General features: G+C 39.9%; 1 protein-coding gene across 1 annotated transcript in view; it reads right to left on the bottom strand.

Moving 5' to 3' along the window:
- Positions 1–912: 912 nt before the first annotated feature.
- The window catches only part of GPLD1 (glycosylphosphatidylinositol specific phospholipase D1), a 24573-nt gene continuing 2026 nt past the window's right edge, over positions 913–23459 (bottom strand). Inside the window, exons 2-25 of the mRNA XM_009285093.1 lie at positions 22129–22184; positions 21083–21161; positions 18178–18275; positions 16871–16981; positions 16546–16594; positions 15993–16047; positions 14914–15021; positions 14149–14176; positions 13922–14061; positions 12872–12937; positions 12192–12312; positions 11506–11645; positions 10125–10311; positions 8976–9086; positions 7890–7964; positions 7344–7500; positions 4705–4846; positions 4042–4141; positions 3855–3948; positions 3088–3264; positions 2617–2777; positions 2327–2353; positions 2183–2233; positions 913–990 (exon numbers count right to left, since the gene is read on the bottom strand). Coding sequence (XP_009283368.1) covers positions 913–990; positions 2183–2233; positions 2327–2353; positions 2617–2777; positions 3088–3264; positions 3855–3948; positions 4042–4141; positions 4705–4846; positions 7344–7500; positions 7890–7964; positions 8976–9086; positions 10125–10311; positions 11506–11645; positions 12192–12312; positions 12872–12937; positions 13922–14061; positions 14149–14176; positions 14914–15021; positions 15993–16047; positions 16546–16594; positions 16871–16981; positions 18178–18275; positions 21083–21161; positions 22129–22184 — 2411 coding nt within the window. The remainder of the gene's footprint in view (positions 991–2182; positions 2234–2326; positions 2354–2616; positions 2778–3087; positions 3265–3854; positions 3949–4041; positions 4142–4704; positions 4847–7343; positions 7501–7889; positions 7965–8975; positions 9087–10124; positions 10312–11505; positions 11646–12191; positions 12313–12871; positions 12938–13921; positions 14062–14148; positions 14177–14913; positions 15022–15992; positions 16048–16545; positions 16595–16870; positions 16982–18177; positions 18276–21082; positions 21162–22128; positions 22185–23459) is intronic.

Genomic DNA, 23459 nt, shown 5'->3' on the forward strand with positions numbered 1-23459 from the left:
TAGTGTTGGTAATAATAGCATCACATCTTGCTGCTCAAGTTGTTTAATAGATAATTGATGCACACTGTTAAACCTGCATCATACAAAATTAGTGTTAATTAGTTGAAGACAATACCATTACAATAAAAGCTGTTAACAATTCTAAGTTACCATGGTAATGGAATTTTACATGACAACACAAAGAAAGGGTGTCGGAGTAGTCTCAGCCACGAGTGCGAAAGCAAAAGCATTTCCTAAAAATCAGTCTTGCTTGCGCTTTTCTCCCTGGGAGATCCCAGCTGTTCTACACCCTGAATGCAGGCCTCGAGACTTGCTGGGCGCAGAGGCAGTCCTTTTGACTGGCACCCACCTTTCTGTCTGGCTTAGAGCTGCCCCTCCTCCATGATTATTATTTTGACAGCAACTTTTGATATCTTAGAATCCCTGTCCGTATCACAGTATACAAGGAACTGTAAATTATGTGCTATTCTTTCCTGGTTTTGTCAAGAAAATACTCAAATGTGACCAGTAAAGAAGCTGACCACTGAACATTCCTTATACAGCCAAATATTACTACCAAAATCTAGCCGCGTGCTCATTTCAGCCTCTAAAAGGTTTTCAGACCAGCTTGCTTGTTCTAGGTTAAGTGATGCTACTGCTCACAACAGAATTAATTTGTGCTTTTACATGACTGACACAGCTTTGGTTGGTTTGTAAGTCAAACCACCATGAATGCTCATATTCCCCTTCACTTAAAAACAGTGACCATCCCTCCCTCCCTTAATACTATCTAGAACCCCATCTAGCTATCTGGGACACCTGTCTGTCAAAAGTTTGCTGGTTTGTATGGGTTAAGGAAAGTATCACAGATACTACAGCAGTTCTTCACTAAGAGACCAGCTGTGCCCTGGTCTTAAAGGCTACCATGAACTTTTAGAGCGAGTAGACAAAAAGTCTTCCTCCAAGTCGAGCTTTCGCCGAACTTCTCTCTGCTGCCACTACAACTTCCTTCTGCAAAGACACAGAACAAACATTAGCAAAATGCAGCTGCGATTGCCTTAAGCTTCCCTAATGGAAACCAGATTTTGTCCATGTCATTAGCATCATACAGAAATGTGATGACGAGAAATGAGAAAGCAACCCACCTCATCAGAATAACAAAATGATTTGGCAAACAGACTTTATTTCATTTGGGGAACTGGAAGAAGCTGGAACCAGTCAAATAAATCCCTTGCCAATGTAAACTACTTCTCAGGGGTAAGATCAATACAGATGAAGCTGGAGCGTGGACTGGAACACAACTGCTTGGAGAATGGCCTCACTTGCACTCGTGCAGAAACTATCAGCAATGCTTTTGTTTCAGGTGTTGGATTATGCGCCCTAAACTAGTTTAGAAGCATTTACATTTCCAGGTGTTTCTCCATTGCATGTTTTAACAGCACGAAGTCAAACACTGTTTGTTGAAGACCAGTTGCCCACCTCCTCAGGCTAGTGCTGAGGCTTTCTCAGTACTCCCACAGAGAACCTCGGTTCTCACACAGGTTACGTCAGAGTAAGCAGAACATTGGACTCTCCTCAGCTGAACAAGCACTAAGTAACCTTCAATCTGGAAAAAAGGTTCCTCAGTGCATCATACAAACATAGGGATTGACTTTTGGTAAAAATGACGGGCATCTGAGGGAAACAAAGAGAAACAGGTACACAAACACATCCAAAACCATTCCGGTGAGAACTGGGCCTCTCTATGCTTGGAAATACTTGACATATGAACAGCGTTCACTGCAAGTGATAGGACAGCGAGTCTGTAAATATTAAATGAGAGGGGTGGTTCGGTGCCTGGTTTGCCCCATAGCTGAGCATCCACTTTGCATACAGGTTGGCAAGAACAGTAAAGCCAGTTGGCACCTACACTTAATTCACCATGCAACCTTTCAGCAAACTCCTAAGTAGTTTAGATTTCAGGCCGTTTTAAAGTGATCTCTTTCAATTCAGGTGTCAGGTGCCAACATTTTGACAACTCCATAGTTCATCCACCTATAAAATGGTTTTAATTATCAATTCAGAGTGTGACTTAAATGAAAACTTAATTAATTATGTAAAGCACTTAAGACTTCTGCAAATGAGTAAGAGACATATGTGAGGTGTTGGCTATTGCATGCAAGTGAGGTAGAAAGATGTTAGGAAGCAACATAATTTTTCTCACCTTTCTTTCAGATTTCACAGCGATAATGGAACTCCCAAATCTTGATAGTTCCTGTAAAACAACATCACTTGTCAAAATCCTGTTAGTTTTTTTTAAAGTGGGACTTTCTCGTTTCTCTCAGTAGTTTGTTTTCTGGTTACTTACCTCAGGAGAAATTAGGACATACTGTGCCTGAAGAAGAAAAAAAAGAGAAAATAAAAAGTCAGTGGAGAGAACCACACTAGGAACGTAGAAGACCAGTGCAATAACCTGGCTCCTAAACAGCAAAGTAATTCAAAAATGAACAGGAGGAGCCAAATCACACAGATTCAGAAAGGTAAGTAACCTTCTGTTTTCTGAAACCAAGTCAGAATGCACCAGGTATTTGCACTGGATGTAATTAATTAGCTGTCATTATGACCTCATGTCCTGATTTCACCTTTATGTTTTCTTACCCAGTCCTCAGGACAGGGAGATATCCATGATTTGCAGTGGCCTGTCACATTCCCTGAGGACGTCTGCTTTCCGTTGTAAATGTAAACACGGCCAGCTGCCCCACCAAACAGTATTGTGGTGATACCGTTAGTTCGCAGTGGGGACGCCACAATCATTTCATCTGCAAATATTACAAGGATGACATGACACATCACAAGTGAAATAATGCTAAACCAAAACACGAGAGAGTTGGCATTTACGTACCTCTAGATGCTACAATTCCTACTAATGATGACAGATAAAATGTTTCAATTTCTGACCAAGTTGCTTGGGATTTTAGAGATGCCTCCCCACAAGGCACGATGAGTACTTGTACAAGTCAATTGAGGAAGCAGACTGTATTTAGCACTCGTATGAATATGTAGGTGACCGGTCTTCCCATTGGCAAAAGTAAAACATTTCACCTCTGATCTAGATTCATCAAGCTTTACCTAGTCCATCATTATCCAGGTCACTTAAGTATACATCTCCTCCAAAGCGAGAAAACCTCCTGTCCCCACTGAATGTGCTGAGCAAAGAAGGCTTGGTGCTGCCTGTCAGATCGTATACCAGAGCCAGTCCAGCTTGGTACAGCACTGAGGATATAAATGAAAACCTAGACAGGCTATCTGGAAAAAAAAGTAGTAACAGAAGTTGAGCATCAGACATAGGAACTTAGGTTTAGTACTTGCAATACACTGACAGCAGATAATACTGGCATTACATAACATGGACAAAATTAATATAATTTATGAATAAGATCAAACTTTATATGGCATTAACACTAATTAGCATAGAAACAATCTCTTAGCAATACTAGCAGGGGAAAAATGCATTCAAGTTAGAGTTCTAGATTTTGACTTTCCTAATTCCTTACTACCTACTGCCAAAGTGAGGACAAAACACTGTGTTGCTTTAATTCCAAGAAATAAATACGCAGTCTACTAGCAAATCACTGCTACATAAATAATGCAAGGTAATAATGCTGCTAAACTAATTTTAAGGAAGGAAAAAACCCATTGAAGTTGAGGCATAGTGCAGAGGACTCTACAGAGAACGCACTTGTAGGTGATTACAGTGATTACTTCTATATTTTTTTTTTAATTACATGGCAATTAAAAGGTCCCTTTTCTAACTTTTAATTTTGTATCTATCCTCCGGCCATATAGAAACAAACATCCCAAAGCAGAAACCATTTCCAATTTTCAGAAGGACATACCTGCAGTAGGTGCACCCACCACTAAAACTGTCCTTGTGATCCCAGCCACAGACATCACACCACTGGCCAGAGACAAACCCATTCTGCCCATCTCCTGTTAGATTTTTAAAAGACCTATGTCATTTCTACAGAATGTCACTTTATTTCAAATTATTCATAAGGTCCCATGCTATAGAAGGAGCCCTACCTTGTCTCCAGTTACTGCAAACCAGCGCTTTGTGCTTGGTGGGTTATACCCATACACCTTCCCAACACTCTGTCTGACATCCGATGAGAAGGGATTGCAGCTTGAATTACAATGCAAAATATATTTGTATGTAAGAACATATTTTTGTACATTCAGCTAGGATTGCTCCTCTTAAAATATCTTCCCCTTTTCGTTTGGAATAACAGTGGCTGCCAAGTTCTAGAAATCTATTTTAGTAATTCCCATGCTTGTTCTAACTAGTTACAAGACATTTAGGGCAGAGACTTGGTCTATCCACTTTGTTATCACCCAATACATTTTTGTGTTCAGTTTGCTTTTAAAAATGCTATCTCAAAGTAAGTGCCATCTATAGGATTATTTTAGGCATGCTTACCTGTTAGCATTTTTGTGCCCCCTCTCCCCCCTCCCGAAGAAAAACCCAACAAATTCTTAAGTGTCTCTAAATAACAAAGACCCTCTCTATAAAGGGTCTAAAGACACACACCGCCTTCATAAGGAAGGATGAAAACATAAAAATACGAATTTTATAAAAATATTCTAAGCAGGACAAAGAGGAAACTTCCTGAAAAGCTGGCAGTCTAATCTATTACAAATCTTAACCATTGTAGAAGTAGGGCAGAATGGAAAAGAGAGCAAGCACACCCAGCACAATTCTTCCATGTAGGGCTACCAATCAGCAGCAATGTTATGTTCTCCAGCTGGCAGCTGTCAAGTGAAAAGCCAAACCAAGCATAGTTTTCTTCCCCTTTCACCATCCAGTTGGCATCCTCTACTGACAGAAGTCCTGACAGACCAGAAAAATATGAATTAAATCCTGGTGTACCCTGGCACAGAAAAATCTGTTAGCAATCCTCCACTGATTCATCCTATGACAAGTTTCTATAAGCAAAGTTGCACCGTCCATGATGTGGCACCAGTTATCGCTAACTTGGCTTGCTCAGTCTGCAACTGTACTGGCTGGTGAAAGCCTTTATTCAACACAGTCTGCTTCTAAATCCTTGCAATAGCCTACACAAAGTACATGAAAGCTATCAGTCAGGCCTGCCTTAAACTAGTGACTCCTTCTTAGGGACAGGACAACTTTGAAACTGTTTATCAGAACTTGGAATTCTTCACAGGTTGTGGGCGGGGGAGCTTCAAATAATTCTGGCTTTAATTCATATAATTCATTCTGTGTTTTGGTTTTGCAAAAATGTCAGTCACCAGTGTTTTGAAACCCATTTTCCTTGTGGTTTCTAATTTTACATGAAGCTACATAAGCTACAAAAATTAAGCGTTATTGGAAATCTCAATTACATGATTCTGACGAAGCTCGAATACCTGCGTATCCTGCCCACCCCCTGTTAACTTTATTTAGCTCCGTATGTGGCCTTTCCTCCCTCATTCACAACAATCCTCATCACCTGTACTCATTACCTGTATTCACTTGTAGCATTCCTCTTTAGCCACATGAAGGAGCACACAGAATGATAAAAATTCATCTTTTGAGGTACGTTTGCAAATTTCCAAGGAAGACCAGTGAGTCTGCCCTGGTATCACCAATACACGGTTGAATCCATTGCTTTAGCAAGGCTTTCAACACCGTCTCCCACAATGTTCTTGTACCCAAGCTTGGACGCTGCAGTCTGGATGGGTGGACAACCAGATGGGAAAAACCTGGTTGAGATGATCACGCTCACAGGGCAGCGGTTAGTGGGTTATACCCTGAATGCCTGTGATAAGTGGAGTGCCTTCAAGGGTCTATCTTTAGACTCATCCTGTTAAACACTTTTATAAATGATCTGCAGAAGGCAACAACATGCCCTTTCATGAATTTGGCAGATGACAGGAGCCTGGGGGGGTGCTATCACTTGAGGGCAGTGCTACCATTCAGAGGGACCCAGACAGGCTGGAGGAACAGGCTGACAGGAACCTCACAAAATCCAGTGAGGACAAATGCAAAGCCCTGCCCCTGGGAAAGGAGATGCCCTTGCAGCGATACAGGTTGGGGACAGACTGGCTGGGGAGCAGCCATGTGGAAAAGGTCCTGGAGATCCTGGTGGGCAGAGAGCTGAGTGTGAGGCTCTGACAGCAGAGACAGCCAACAGCATCCTAGGCTATATAAGCAGGAGCACAGCAGAGAGATTGAGAGAAGTGATTATTGCCCCTTTCCTCCTCCCTAGACCACGCCTACAATACATTGTTCAGCTTTGGACCCCACGAAACAGGAAAGATGTTGATAAACTGGAGCAAATTTAGTAGAGGGCCCCCAAGACAGTTGAGGGCTGGAGCACTTGCGCTGTGAGCAGAGACTGAGGGACCAGGACTTACTCAGCCTGGAGAAGAGAAGGTTTCAAGTGGACCTAACAGCAGCCTGCCAGTACCTCGCTACAAGAAGGACATTGAGGTGCTGGAGCGTGTCCAGAGAAGGGCAGCGAGGCTGGTGAGGGGTCTGGAGAACAAGTCTGATGAGGAGCAGCTGAGGGAACTGGGGTTGTTTAGCCTGGAGAACAGGAGGCTGAGGGGAGACCTCATCGCTCTCTACAACTACCTGAAAGGAGGTTGTAGCGAGGTGGGGGTCGGTCTCTTCTCTCAAGTAACTAGCGATAGGACGAGAGGAAATGGCCTCAGGTTGCGCCAGGGGAGGTTTAGATTGGACATGAGGAAAAATGTCTGTACTGAAAGAGTGGTTAAACATTGGACCAGGCTGCCCAGGGAAGTGGTTGAGTCCCCATCCCTGGAGGTATTTAAAAGACGTGTAGATGAGGCGCTTAGGGACATGGTTTAGTGGGCATGGGGGTGTTGGGTTGACGGTTGGACTCGATGATCTTATAGGTCTTTTCCAACCTTAATGATTCTATGATTCTATGATTCTACCTATGAGGAGGTTAACAAGGAGATAGAGCCAGGCTCTTCCCAGTGTACTGGGGTACTTAATGCCTTCTGTGCCTCTGACTTCACTATGCATGGAGGTGGGAGGACAACAGACAATGAGCATAAGCTGAAACAAGAGAGGTTCATACTGGCTGTAACAAGACATTTTTTTCCCTATGAGGACAGCCAAGAAGATGAACAGCTGCCCAGAGTGATCGTGCAATCTCTATCATTGAATGTTTTTAAGACCTGCCTGGATAAAGCCCTGAGCGATCTGGTCTGACTTCATAGCTGTCCCCTTATTAAGTAGGAGGCTAGGCCAGACACCTCCCGAGATCCCTTTGAACCTAAATTATCCCATGGTTAATTAGGAACAAATGAATAGTCACATAAAATATGGGAGGATTCATTTACTCAATAAATATTACCTTGGTCACTCCTGTTGAAATAAGAGTAAAATGCAACCACAAATCCTCTCTGCTGCCCACCACCAGGTGCATATGGAGAGCCCACAACCAGATCAGCATTTCCATCCCCATCAACATCAGCTGCCAGGAGGGACCAACCAAGATTACAGTAGGAATACTGCAATAAACAGTTAGTTTAAGCCTGAAATGGAACTGAAACCACCAATTCTGTAACAAAATAGAGCAATTTACTTCTAAAAAGCTAACTTTGTCTGCTTCTGATCAAATTACCCTCCCACTCCCTGACTTCAATTTTGTTTTCTTTGGGGTTTTTTTGAGGGCTACACATCTTTCTGTTCACGCTGCTGTCTCCCCCACACTGGAGTACAAATGTCTTTCCCACATACAACCAACCCAGGCAAGGTCCTGCTTGCACCATCCCCATCAGTCTAAATTTCCTTGCAATTAGGAATTTGATTTTAACGTTCTTGTGTTAAGCCCACAAGCCCCTTTCCCCTTTATCTCACCTCCTGCTTGTGTAGCCCTGTGTTAGCCTGATCAATATACCTGACAAGTTATGGTAATGTTTGGTTGAGATGCCAAGCCTCTTCCCTCAGTGCCAAAATAGACATACACAGCACCCTAAACAGCAGGAAAAGCAAATACAGCATGAGAGCATCTGCATGTCAGCACCAAGTATGAAATCCAAGACAAAGCACAGGGCGTGAAACAGTTCTGCAAGGGCTATTAATACAACTGCATTCTTCCTATCAGAGCCTTCTCATAATACTGTCTTTTCCACCCCAAACCTAAGAATACCCATGCTGTAATGGGTACTGCTATAACCAGGCAACAAACTAGAGAAGTACAGAGAAGTACATTTTCATCATACCGTGGGTAAGGAGCAAGGACAGTATAGTGTATATTACATTCATTATACACACATTCAGGGGGCTCAGATTTTGTTAATTATTATTTAATGCAATGGCACACAGTGCCAGGCACAACAGATGCATGCAATTTTCCAAGCTAGTGGGCCTACATAAAAGCATTTAAATTCCTATTTAGGCACCTAAGTTAGTATCTGAAATTCTGAAAAGTTTTAAGCTTAATGGATGTGATTTAAACGGAAACATTTTGCCTCTCAGTTCACGTGGGCCAAAAATACTCAGGGACCATTACATGAGCTTATCTGGTAGGCTGCAAATCATTAAGCCCATGTAACTTGATTATTTTAGCAAGTGTGTCTGTGTTCATATCACATTTTAGATATCATCTGTTGGCCTGTTACAGCAGATGACAAGGCTCACTGACCCTTGAGGACCGTTCCAGACTCTCTATTCCTAAATAAAAAGGGTACACTTGTATTTCATGAATGGCTCCTTACATTTCCAGCACATCAGTGCTGCAAAGTTGCAATCTGATTTGGATTTCTAATGTGCACGAAGGCCACCGAAAGAGAAATAGAGATAGCTGTCATTGCTCTAGTCAAAGTACCCACAAAGGTTATAAACCTCTGTGTTTAAATGACAATGTCACCTTAGGCAACAGAAATTCTCTCTCTCTCATTTCACTGTTCAAAAAAATATGTTATCAACAAAAACGTTCTGTTTGGAGGGAAAAAAAACCAACAAACCCATGTGTGTGGCTTACTTTGTAAGTAAGAAACTGGGATCCCACAGAAGGTGCTCCAATTGCCAGATCTGGCACTCCATCGTCATTGAAGTCCAGGACTGCCAAGGCAGAACCAAATCTTCCTGAAGGCTAAAAGAAGAGGGATTGCTCTCATGAAAATAACAGACATTTTCAAGACAAAACCATCAAAACCTAATGCACATTTGCAATCGCAGCACAGGCAAGAACTGGAAACAGAGATGACAAAAATCTATCCCGACAATTCTTAAGATTTTCTTAGTGTCACTGTTCTCCCAAGTAATAACTGTCATACTAGTACACTAACTCGGAGTCAACTGTTCTGTCTGAGGATGTGGAGGTGTTAAAATGCAAGATAACTGAACACAATATGGCGCTGTTTTGCTAGTTCCTCTTCTGAGCTTAGTGCACCATTGATGTTAAGCTTATGATCTTTCCTGTTAACAGCATTATAGCTGTGAACCACTGAAATACTCTGTCAGAAGACAGCAGCTGTTACTCCACGGTTTATAACCACAGAAACAGATTAAAAGGAAATGTATCTCATCTCTTTCTATTCTCTTCTTTATTCACAAAGATATTTTCCACAGAGGATCATCTTTATTACTCAAAAAGATCATTTGATCCTGCTTCTCAGTTACAAGCCAGTCACCATCATGTCAAATTGTAGTTTTCTTTTTTTTTAAAATAACGTGTACTCTTAGTAAAGACAAACAATGGTTTTGTGAGAAGTTATCAATTAACGAAAAAATGTAACTTCAAAGGAATTGAAACTTATATTGAATTAACAATTTTAGATGAAAAAGGAAGGGAAAAATCACAATATTTTCTTAAATGCAGGGACCCGAATGCACTATACTGTGACTTACAGAGACACTACCTCAGTCTTATTCAAGGGCAAATTACGTTCTAATACACACTTATCTGGCACAGTAATAAAAGTGAACCTACAGATCACCATTGCTTTAATTGTTCCTGTGACTTAAGTAACGGTTATTTTTCTTGAAAAGCATATGACACCCTTTTTTACCAGGAGGGGCTTTTCAGGAATAATCCTCATCCATATTAATGATACTGTTGTTCAGTCAAAATTTACCACATTTTCAGGCAAAAATAATTAAGTGACAAATATCTGACTTGACCCCTCACCTGATGACCCTGTAGTACTTGGTCAGCTGTCCCATCTAGATCCATGTCCTCTGGTGGCAAACCTGACTGATTGCCATAGACCACATACACCCGTCCTATCTGAACACAGCCCAGTGTGCTGTACCCTGGTGCTCCAACCACCAGATCTTCATATCCGTCCCGGTTTAGGTCAGCTGAGATCATTGCCCTGTACAGCAAGGGAGTCAACAAAATCATAGCATTAGCTTCCAGGCTACCAAAACGTTAGCAGAAAATGAATACTTCTACTTCTTTCAGGTAAACCAAGACCTGTTTTTCCCCATCTATTTTTGTAAAAAAATCTACACAGCATTTTTCATATTATATAATTGATTTTTTTTCTTTAATTAAATAAAAACAGAGCCTTGAAGATTCATCTTCCATTAATGCAGCTGAGATCTGTAGGAACTGCTTTTTACTTACTGACGCAAGGCACCTGAGAGCAATCAGAGCAAGGAGCATGAAAAAGGGCTGCTTGCATATGACACAATACAAAAGATGAAATTAAGTATCTTTTTAACTGAACCTCTGATTTAATCAATGGACTTAACAGTAGATAAGCAAAGGGATCACAGTTCTCAGTAACATGTTGGAGTTTAGAGAGGGAACGTGAAGAGAAAATAACTAACTACTGTTCATTTGGCTGATGTGAAGTAAACTCAAGAATTAAATCTTCCATTTTTGAGTCAGAAGAAATAAAGCAAGATGAGGACCAATGCAGATTTACTTCATTACTCTTCCATGTTGCAGGTAAAGCTAGAATATCTCTGGCAAGGAGATAGAATACGCCTCTTTCTGTGTCCTGAATCTATCTTTGAACTCCCTACTAGTGTTGTAGTATTTCTAAGAACACTCACTAGGCACCATCAGTGAGCAATTCGGAACAGACAATTAATTCTGCGCAAACATCAACCAATAACCACAAAAGGGTAACAATGTTCCTATGCTGTTCAGAACTAGAGCCGATGTTGGTTCTAATTTTGGTTCCTTCCATTCTGAGCTTGATCACACACAAGAGCATTGAGCTCCTTCACTAAGGAGAGAATGTAAAAAAATGACAAGACAGCCCTTCCAAAGAAAGAGGTTATCTGACTAGAATTCACATCTGAATGGAAATTTTGCTCTTGATACAGTTTTATCCAGTACCAACACAAAGAGGCTTATGCTAACATCTGAAAGAAAGGTCTTATGGGTTAACTTGTTGTTTTGGCCAGTCAATATAAGCCATTCAGCCAGATTTGTACCACTAATTGATTTGGACTGTCACCTTTAAAGAATATCCAAAGAATAAACATAAATATTTTGGTGGGTACTCAAAATTTTCAGAAACTAAGAGGGAGGTGGGAAGTAAAAAATTACCAACCACCCAAGTCTAGCATAGGGCGAAGTCAGAAAATACGAAGCTGCTGGCTTGGAGATATACTTGGAAGATTTTTGCTGTGTAGCTGCTAACGCTCTCCAGACATTGGTTGAAAAAGCACGGTTTATCAAGTGGAGGGAATTCTGAAATAAAAATAATAAAGAGACACAAGAATGGTTAAAACACAGGCTGAAACTCTAGAACATTGTGGAGCACCTCAAAACCAAGTCACCAACAGTGGAAATCACCACATTGATCTAAGTGGACTCTGACTCAGGTCATAAGCACCATTTTAGAAAGAGACAAAAATCTGTATGCTCTAAATGGAGCACTGCTAATTGTTCACTGCTATGCTTTGTTGGGACTTCTTAACCCCAAAAAGTGATCATATGATTCTGTAAAATGTAAATACTAAAGTGTAAGTACTAAAGATATATTTTGTCATTTTTGGCACTGCAAGATGTGTCCTAAGTTCACTATACTATAAGCAAAGTGTAAAAATTGAATATTTACGATGTACATATAAATATATAGATTAACAATGGCTGCTGGAATCTCCATAAAGTGAAGTGACAGGCTACTGTTAACATCCAGAGACCCTGCTCCAACACACAGCATCTCAGACAGAAATTAAAACAATTTTATACAGAGCTGAATTTCACCTGAAATGTCTGTCACTTCCCACTTACTGTTGCCCAAGATTGTATGTTGAAGTGAACTCCTCTCTCTGTATAATTTATATTCTTTTCAAGTGTTTTTGTAAGCAAAGAAGTTCTATTCTTGTGACGTTCATTTTTTGATTGTTTGTTTCTGCTAAAATAAAGAAGGCAGTAATAACAATTAGTATAACTGAATTAATGACTTGAGTATTTTATGACAAAGCTAGGAGAAGCAATCATATTGCATGCAATCAGGTGGCCATTTCTCCCATGTACAAAAGGAGTTCTCAAGAGATACCAATTAAGCTGGTTTCTCTTGAGGTGTTTGCTAGAGGAATACATACACTTGTGCTCCGAACACCTGAGTTCCATATTTCTCTACATAAATCAGGAGATAATTTAGCTATGGTAAGGGTAAACATGAATCAGTAGTTTCATGATTAGTGGAATGAAGAGTGACGACCAAATAAAGCGTGAAGACTTAGCACTTCAAGTACTAGGTAAGTATTCTTGTCCTTAGGCTGGAAAGTAAAAGTCTCCTAGTGCACGGTTCCCCTATACGAAGCTTATTTATTCATATTAAGAGAATCTCAAATTCACACACAAAAAGATAAACCAAAAGACCTCTAATTTTCAATAGCTCACTGTCCACATTAGTGGAGGCCTCTCCTTTCATCAGTAAATCCTTGAACCTTCAGAGCTATACTTACATGTAGCTGTCCTTGTGCTCCCTTGTGCAGTTTATAAACAGAGGGTTCTCAGGCAGGAAGCAGCCACTAAAGAAATACGCAGAACGCATTTTAAACATTTTCCCGCAATGGAAGTGAAACTAAAAAGACAACTTTTATCCTTACTGATTCCTCTGTTAGAAGTCATCAGTTTTCGCAGGAAACCCTACTTATTCAAAATCGGAGCATCATTATAATCCTGAGAAACCCCTTTGATATTTATTTTAATGACCTTGATTAGGTTCTATATGGATTTCAGATGTCTTTATATAACTCCTAAAGGAAACTTACTGCAACATGTCCTGCCAATTCTAATAATCTAAAGCTCTTTTAATGGAAATGCCATTCTGCAACAAAGAACACAACAGATTATGCCATATCGTATTTCAAACATCATTTCCCAAAATAGCTGCAGTGATATTTTCCATATAAATGGATGGATTAATTGCTACTGTTGGTCTTAAAAAGTTATTTACAGTAAGATTACACTTGTAACAGAGCAGTACAGGGCCAGAACTTCTATAAAAGATACGATATTCTGAGTAGAAGCCTGAGCTTCCAACACTAGAATATATAATCTTACTCTTTCTAATCCTATCTATCTTCAGTGTCTGGAGGCAATATCTGCCCTCCCCTAGGAAGGGACATCTTTGCTGGCTGATGACAGCAGCCAGAAGGTGCCACCACAGCTCAGACTGCCAGGCCAGGCAGAACCTCAGGGCATAGCTGTGCAATGTTTAAACAGGCCCTTGAGAATGTCTTAAAGAATGCCCCAAATTTTCCCTGTCGAGTATCAGCTGGGCACGCCAGAGCCTTGCCTGGGGAAAGGAGTGTGAACGTGTAACAGATGCAAACTCAAGGCCTATGTAATCCTGTGCACCTGGGTAAAAGACAGATACAGAAATCCCTGTGTCCAAGTGAGGATTTAAAGCCCAGCACCTCTTCTAGGAAAGAACCTGTCTTCAGAAGAACAATTAAATGGGTTTCAGAAGTTGACTACTGCGTTTCATATCGCAGAAAACACAGCTATACCTGGTTCCATTCTCTAGCATATGGCTCGTCAGCTCAAAAATATTGTTTGTCCAGAACGCCATGTCATCCACTCCTCCGAGGAAATACTCGTGGAACTTCTCCACCAAAAATGGAGATTTGCTAGCATATGTTGGAAAAAGCTAAGAGACAAGCAACACACTTAGTAAGATGGATTACATTGTCTTCATGCTATATGTTCATTTTTATAAAGAAAACAGAAGACCAACCTTGGCAACAGCAAGCCTTTCTCCATGCCTGAAAAAAAAAACAAACAATCAATCTTCAGAAATAAATTTGCTTCATTTAATAATATTATTTAAACAGTTCTTTTCAAGGCTTCTGTATGGTAAATACTATGCAAGTCATTACATTTCCTTGTTGGCTGTTAATATATTTTTAAAAGCTGTAATGTGAGAAGTAATGATCTTAACTTTATTGCTGCCCTTAATTTGGAGGGATTCACAGTGTTTGTAAATGCTGCGTGACTATTGGTAATTAACTGAAATAAAGGATACAGCTAGGCTGTTTAGGATATTCAAAAGCAGATGTTGCCAGATATCAAAAGTCTCTTTTGAATTATTCTTGGACTTGAAAGGATCTACGTGAAGTGTAGGTAAGCCATCTACATAGGTATGTACACTACTCCCTCAGTACATGAAAATTATATTGCTAACTTGCCACAATGCAATGGTACTTGAAGACACAGCTGTTCTCAAATAAATAGGCACAAATATGTTAAATGCATAAACGTGTTAAATAGCTAAGATGCTGAATCTGTGATGTAATAATGAATTTAACAGTTATTAAGCAGGACAAATTTGTATTCTAGCCATTAAAAAAATTCAGGTGTTTTATGATTTTGGGGTCTAGTAAGGAGTCTATATTGCTGGCCTCAATGCATAAACTTCTGCACTACCATTTCAAATAGGATTATCACCATTTTCCTACATATGTTTCACTTATGAAAACCCAGACAAAGCTATTCAACTTACAGTTCAAGAAACAGCAGGTAAGTACAGTCAGTAATTGTGCTTTCAGTTATGATCTCTCTTCCATAAAACTCCTTATAGATAGCTGCTAAGTCTTTGACAGGTACATACCTAAAAACAAGATGAAATTATTTTACAAGAGTTTTTCCACATCACCTGATAAAAGGTTACAGTTTCTGTAATAACAATAGTCTGCTTTAAAATATTCTAAATTTCAAAAGACTATAGAAGGTCATGAAGATTTACAAATGCCAGAAAAGACCAGGACTGCAGGTGCAGTTACGCTCTGCACAACGCTCTCCTCCTGTTTACGTTCGAACTCGGAAACCTGTACAACCATTCCCCTATGGCTACTGCTGGTAGAGTTTCCACACTCCCTACACTGGTTCCCTGGCTTGGTGATCACATAATCTTGGAGGATGTCCTCCAACTCTCCGCTGTGCCAAATCTGCTCCTAGCCAAATAGACATTTCCCACAGTTATGCCAGAGTTTTATTAATGAACTATGCCTTCTACACCTAGATGAACTACAGCTTGCTTAAACAAAACAACTCAAAGGACCTACTTTATCAGCAGAAAAAAAGGCATGAGTTTTTTCAGTTAACAACTGTGAGAATAAAAATGTGTGTGTCTAAAACTGCTGCTTCTTTTCATGCTTTTAAAACCTGTCTCAATTCCACAGCATCTATAACCATAAACATCCTCACCTTCCAAAACTTTAAATGGAAGTCTAAGTGAGATTTATTTAACTGAGTTGTTTAACTAATTGCTAGGACATTCCAGCAAACTCTTTTCACTGATTATTTTATATATAATTACTTATAATTCTGTTCAGAGATAAATAATTTAATCTTTCTTGCTGTGTTCCTATATGTAAAACTCTTTTTTCTTCTGTCCTTCCAATTTTTCATGTCAGGGAACAGTAAATATGCATATAAGGAATACCAAACTCAGAAAAATTCCAATAGCCGCAAAGGTTTCTTTTGAAAGACAGATAAAGAAGGACAGCATTTTGTTAAAACACAGTGAGTATACAGAGTAAGCAGAAATAATTATTAAAGAAGGTAACCTAACTATCTTACCACTTTGATGCCAGATAACTGAAGTCCAGCTCAAACTGACTCAGTACATCTCCTCCTGCAGATGGAAGAATGAAAAAAACCCCACAAAGCCCAACAAACCAAACCCGTTAAGTATCTATCATGGATAACAGCGCAGGTGAAGCTATGTATGACTATGCTATCTATGATTATATGGTAGATCCTCCAGCTGTATATTTAGAATACATATGGTTCACCTGAAAGCATGCTGCATGTTTTATACTTCCAGAGAATAAGAATAATGTAAAATTTAAAATCACAGTAGTGACTCCGTTTAAACTTTAGCATCTTTCAGCCTGTGTTTTGGCTTTAATACAAGTGTCCATATGCCCTATCACATCTCCTGAAACATGGAGCATGAGGACAGGGATAGCAGGGCTTTGCAAGGTATGGGGGAAGAGTGAGAATACAGTGTCCATATGACACTTTCTTGGCTCCTGCATTGCACAGGGTAAGAGCCAGAATCACCCACTGTGGTTTTGAAGGGGACTACTTATTCTAATAGGAGGATCTACGATCAGCAAACAAACATTACCAAAATCACCAACATTGTGAGCTTCTGAGTATGAACCACGAAAATCAATCTGGAGAAAGGGAAAAACAAGAGAACTGTCTGTTTATTTTACTCATCCTTTCATACAAACATTTGAACAGAAACAAATTGTCCAATCAGCCCTTAAGTTTACAGGTCCCAAACCCGACCAACTTCATTCTTATGGAGTTTGTGACATTACGTCTCTCTGAAAATCTTCCTGAAACAGGGCTCTAGTTTTTCTCTTCCCTCCCCACCAGAGTCCAAAGCTAAGCTATCAATTCCAATAAATCCAGTTATATCAATAAATATAATAATACAGGCTTACTTCTCCCATGGCCTTTAGAAATCCTTGGTCGATGCCCAGGCTATGCCAGCTAACATCTGCCACCATATGCGAGGCAATTCCAAACAGGAAAGCCACCAGCTTCTCTGTAGCCTACACAACAACAATCCGCTTGTAGTAATGTCAGTAATTTTACTCCTGTCTTTAAGAAGAGGTGAGCATTTTATGTTAGTGCATTACATAAGGATATAGGCGAGAAACTCTTACAGTCCAAGAACTTAGCATGACAAAGTGTTGACCACTCATTCCTTGATGCTGGAGTAATTTTTTGTGACTTGAGAAGCTTTAAGCACTTCATATAGACCAAGGCCATAGAATTACATGGTTGATGTCAGGATAACTCATGTACTTCAAGTTAGATGTGTACTAAAGTGTTTTTCTGAACTGAGGACAAATGCTTCCACTTCCAAGGAGTGAATCCCCTCTGCCACCATGGGTGTTGTGCAGATACACAGAGGACAGAAAGACGTTCCTGTGCAAGTGCTGTTCACTGTAAAAGTACCCGATTAAAGCCCAGGTATGAAATTACTCATCTTATTCCTACAAACAGAAAAGTTATTTGGAATAAATTTATCAGCAACAGAAATTTCATTTCTCCAGAAAAGACTTCTCTGCATTGAATCACCCTAAGTTCCAGAGGTCTTTTAAAAATCTGTAATTGAATCATAGTTTTTGACAAATTTATACTTCCCAAGGGTTAATAGTTCACAAGATCAGTATCACCAATGGCCAGTCAAAAGGCAGGCAGACTTGCTTAGGTTTTAGAGAGTGCATGCTCTCAAATGCTGCTCCACCTGTATGACTCTCCTGAGCAAAGAGAGAATGGCAAATTCTCCAGTAAGGAAAAGAAAACAGTATGACCTTTAAAATCATTCTCTATTTGACAATTTGTTTTTCCTCTCCTCCTATGTGGCTCATATACTATAAACAAGAGCAAATCAGGACTAAGTCCAAGATTTCACAAGCGAGAATTCTAAAAGACACCTGGTTTTCAGCTGCCAAACACTCAACCAGATCTGACAATAATGCAAGACCACCAATCACATTTGAAAGTTTGGACCTATGAAATATATCATAAGCACCAGACCACATTGGAGATAACTGATATGGAAACCATAACGTTTTTGTCTGGTAAAGATGAAGATAGGATTTCCAATTTTCCTATGTCAGCGGAGACTTTAAATTAAAAATGTGTATTTTTTCTACACTTGCCAAAGGGTGAAATTGCAACAAGTGAAGGTGAAGAAAACAGTAGAAAGCAAAGTCAGAAGTTAAAGAAATTTTCTTACCTCGTCCCAAGGCTGAGGATAATTCCTTCTGATGTAGTGAATACTTGTACTGAGAAATGGTGACCAGTGAGTGTCTTCAGACACATCATGGAATATTCCTATTGCAATAAAATTATACCAGTATTTGATTTTTTTCTTTGGGAAAAAGACAAAAAAAGAAAAAGCCAGGAAAAAAAAAAAGAAAATGCCAGACAAAAAAAAAAAAAAGAAAAGCTTTTCTCCATGAAAAAAAATAGACTTTTGTTCAATTTCATATAGTACAGACAATACATTTTGCAATCCACTTATATGAGAACAGCCAAATGAGATGTATTTTTATATGATTTATACTGTCTAAATAGATACTAGATTTACCTTCCATGATTTTGGTTTGAAGCATCTGAAAATTTTGTGCCTGCTCCCTTTCTCTGTGCCTGGGAATAGGTACAGTACAACGAAAAACTGCCTCCCAAGTGGAGAGGATAAAGAGAGCTGACAGAGAAGCTGTTGACTAAATGAATGCATCAAATTGCACGGCAGAAAAGCTGATGGGCATAGCAGCCAACTCAAAATATCATGCTTTGGGACAGGTATCAGTTTCCACAGGGCAGAGGAGGGCTATGTTATCATCATCATTTTCAACAGAATGGCAAACTTGCCAAGATACAGTCAGTGTAGGAGCAGAAGAAGGGCAGAGGAAAGCAGGAAAAATCAGGTTTTCCTTTGAAGCATCAATTATTGCTCTCACTTGGACTTATGCAGAAGAGATTATGTAGGATCTAACAATGACCGTGCCTAAAAATTTCTGTGTACCTACATAAAGCTGAGGGCAAAGTGATGCTGACGTGACGAGACTAAGCAGCACAATATTAAATTCTCTAAGAGGGAAGAAGGTAGGCAGGAGATAGGTTGTTCGGGCCATCAATACACTTGGAGGAAGAGTATGTGTTTGTTCAGACAGAACGGTGAAACTGCAGAAGATTAAGGTGTATTAAATACTGAAACTGAGAGAGCAGGCCTTGTGGGTGATTCAGTCAGCTCCTGGCCTCTTGACGTTTGACAGTGCAGCTGAACTAGATAACATAAGGATGGGATTTGTTAGACCAAAGTTAAACGTTCACAGAGTAGACTTCTACATCCAAGTTTGTCTCCTGCCTGGAAAGGCAGTCTGGATGGCTTTGTTCTTGATCTAGAGGCACACAGTCAAAACAGTTCAGATCTGTAGAGGTACCTATTTCTTCTACATTGACTAAGGATACTGCTGACAAGTGGCCCAAGTATAAAACAAGGCAAGATGGACCCCAACTTTAGTGAAGGAATGTGGGCTGGAGGCTGCAGACAGAGAGGCTCTGATCACTGGCCTGGTATAAAGCAGAAGTCAAAACTGTTAGAAGGGAAAGACGAGGTAGATAGAAATAACCAAGTCAAGGTAGGAATTGAAAAAATCCCAGGAGAACATCAGTCTTGAAAACAAGGCAAGCGAGACGGAAGTTTGGGACAAGATGTTAGCAGAGCCAGGCAGAAGACCAGGATCAGTGACCTGGTGAGTGACAGGAGACAAAACCAGTATTAAATGCCAGAGCAGAGGGGCAACCTGGATGTGAACTGAGCACCACGACATAATAACAGAGAAGATCCTCCGTTAGGCAACCTGGATGGGGCAACCTGCCTATCAAGATATAAACCAAGCAGCCTGTAGCTGGCATAAACAACAGTCAGCATCAACAACCTATGACTGAGAAACAATGAGAAGCCTAGCTGCCACTGTGTGATTTAAGACTGTAAGTAGAGCAGGTGATGAGAAAAGATGTGGAAAGTGTCCTTGGAAAGACAAACAAGGATTTTGCAGTTTGAGGCAGGAAAAACAAATACTGAGATAAGTGGAGGCACTGGCACTCAGCTGAAAAACACGTAAAAGATGAGGCAAACCAAAGATCCTAAGAACACTTTGAATTTAATGGATCTGAATTTGCAAGACCCTCTAAAATAAACCACCTCCCATACTTCAGACTTTCAGTAAGATCTCAACAATCAATTGGCCAGATATCCCCACACAAACTACGTATCACCGCCTTGTCTCTGGTATCTGCCTAAACATCCTAATAGCTTGCTTGTTGGAGGACAGGCTGTCTTTGTCCCATTTGCTAATTGCTCACTATCCAGATTTACCACTTTAGTAGCAAATATCCTGGAGCAAGCCCTAGATGGCTGTTTTATAGCTCCAGCGTTGCTGGAGAAGCTGATTATGATCTAGAGCTGACCTACCAGAGTCAAAAAATCAAGGGACCAGCTGCAAGTCAAGATATACTCTTTACAGCCACTGCAACAGGGTCCTAATTTTGTAGTGCAGTCTTTAAATCTGCAAGCAGCAAAACTAAGACTGACATTAATTTCAAACAGGAAAAGGCAAAAGACAGCAGTCTGGAAAACAAAGGCTTTAAACTGGGATGTTACACTTCCCCCCCCCGAGCAAGTCCTACGCTGTTTTGTTTTTGTGAGCTTTTTATATTCTCCCACCATCTTTGTGACTGATCTGACAGAAACTAATACTTCCTAATAAATAAATTAGCTCTAGGCTTTCCCTAAGACTTAGAAAAAAGATCATTTTGTCCTCTCAATTTCTCCCCAAGACAGTACTCAGTCATCTGACCTAATTTAGTCAAACAGCATCCTTCTATCAAATTGCCCTACACATTAAACAGTTAAATTTACCCAAAAGTTACTTTCTTAAAACATTCTCAAATGTATTATTTTCTTATATAGTTCTACAAAAAGGCTCAAAATACAAATAAAAATGGTGGATGTTTTCGCAGGAAGCCGTACTTCATGCCTTACAACATAACTATTTTCAACCCTACCAAATTCTGTAGGATTTTCACATAAAAATATAGTTGTTACAATATTGGACTTACAAAGCTTTTCTTACCACTTTTGCAGATTGAAGGATAAAAAGCATCAGGATAAATGCTCCCAGCCTGAAATGCATCTTGGTGGTTTAGTAATAACTGGGAAAAGGATGGGGGAAAAAAGGAATCAGAATGCTATTGCACAGCACAAAACCACAGTTCACTGCTAATATTGAAGATAAAATTTAAATATCCAGCAAGATACAAATATTATCTTGGTAAAATACATTATTTCAGTGTTGTCACCATCCCCCATCGCCCCACCCCCTCCCCCCTTGCCAAAATAGTTGCAAGCGAGAAACTAAACTAATCAGTATACACTGTAATTTTGCAAGGCCATTAGGAAAGTATTCATATGATCTAACTTAGGTACTGGCGAAGTCACCTTCTGAAGATGCCCTCGTCCTCTTGGACTAGACACAAAGCCTGGTCTGCTATCTTCCATCCTCTGAATCACAGCCCAGCTGTCTACAGCGGACAATGTGAATACCTCCCTTGAGTGATTTCCTACTTTGATAAAAGATCAAATTATATAAAATGGTCTTCTTTACACTGTGCTAAAGGATATTAAAAATGTTTTAAACACAAAGCACGTATGTGTTTTGTTCATGTGTTTATGAAAACTGCCCACATGCTTACAGCGCTCTGCTGGATACAGCCCGTGAAAGAAAAAGCTATTTGCACCAGTCAGAAATTGGTTAAATGATATATGTGGCGGACTAAATTCAAAACCTTGCTGTCCTTATGTTTACTAAATCTCCTTTCCAAAAGCCCTCTACTGATTCTTCGAATACAACTACCCACGGAGGGTATGACTTAAGATGATGGGAAAAAATGCGAGAAACCACACACAGTATATACACATTACTATAATTATTACACATTTGCAACAGTATTTAGAAGGAGTCAGATGATTTTCAACAAAACAAGGTAAAAATTCAGTCTAGGCACAATAGTTACACACATATTACTAAGAATAAATAATAAAGAAAAGAAAGGCAAGACGACAGACAGAAAAACACTCAGAAGAAAGGTGTACACAATTAAGCAATAATATGCTTCCTACCTGTCTATAATTAACATTCCCTTCATGCTTAATGAAAAATTCCAGAGCTCTGTGTGCTGAAAAACAACATATTGAAGTATTGATTTATAGGTACTGTGGCCAGGCCCATGTTTTGTTAGAAGCATTATCAAAAACAGAATACAGTGCATCGTCATATCTAAGCCAAGTGGCACAGGTGCATGAAACACGATTTCTCAGAAAATGCTGTACGTGTGAGAGGGTGTGTTTTCTCACCTAGAGAGCTAATAAGGAAATACTGTTTCTGTGGCACGTCTGGACACTGAAGTCTCAGCAGTCCCTCTCTAATCCCCAGCTCCCAAGCTGACCAACAAAGCCAAAAGTGCTTAATCGCAGGGAAAAGGAACTCCCCGTGTCCAGAACTGAGCTACAGCAGTGAACTGACACGGATCTCGCCCAGCACGTATAGAGTACGGATCATAAAATTCTAGCTGCAAAGGACCCACGTGAACTGTGTTTCAGTTTCACTGTTGCCCTTAACATTAAAAAAGGTACCTCAGGAATCAATGCGGATGTTTAACAGTTTGATTAATTTTTAACATGTATGAAAACCAACAAAAATCTAAAGTCAGCAAGGTAAATAATACTATTTATTCACCAAAAAGGCAGATATTCTTGCTGCCAAAATATTTATTGAGCAAGCATAACGAGAGAATGAAAGAAACTGACATCACTTTTCTTTAATGAAGTCTCCTTCTAACTAATGTTAGATCCAGGGATAATCTATTAACACTATTCTAAAAATACCCAACATTGCCTTTAAAATTATTCCATTGAAACTGCATGCATGGGTTATCTTCTTGCCTTCCCACACAAAGTTTTACTCCTCACTTAAAGCTATTTACAAACTAAGACTGATCAAGAGAACCCAGAATATGATTAATTTAATTTGATCCTTACCAAATAAATCACATCAGAACGCCCCCCCTCCCATTCTGGAATAAGATCTAGACAAAACTGTGTGGCTTTGAATGATCTTTCACTTTTAATTTTACCCACTGATCTAAACCATCCTTACACAAATACGGTAAGATACCTTAAGGACCAATCTTGCACCAAAACAGGAATAACTTAAAAATAGTAATAAAAAAAGTCTATCATTTTAAGGCTCAGCCATTTCAACACACACCTCTCTTTCCAGTGCGGGAGACTCTCAGTTTGGCAGTTTGCTTCTCCTGTCTCCCATCCCCCCCGATTTCTCTCATTACTCATCTGGGCCCAGGTCCTAGAAGTTCACCGTTACAACGAATTTCGTGATGGATCCCCACAGTTCCACAGAGCCCCGGCGGGTCTGACGGGAGCCCCTGGGGGGG

Source organism: Aptenodytes forsteri, unplaced genomic scaffold, assembly GCF_000699145.1.
Source record: "Aptenodytes forsteri isolate BGI_AS27 unplaced genomic scaffold, ASM69914v1 Scaffold248, whole genome shotgun sequence".
Classification (NCBI taxonomy): Eukaryota; Metazoa; Chordata; class Aves; order Sphenisciformes; family Spheniscidae; genus Aptenodytes; species Aptenodytes forsteri.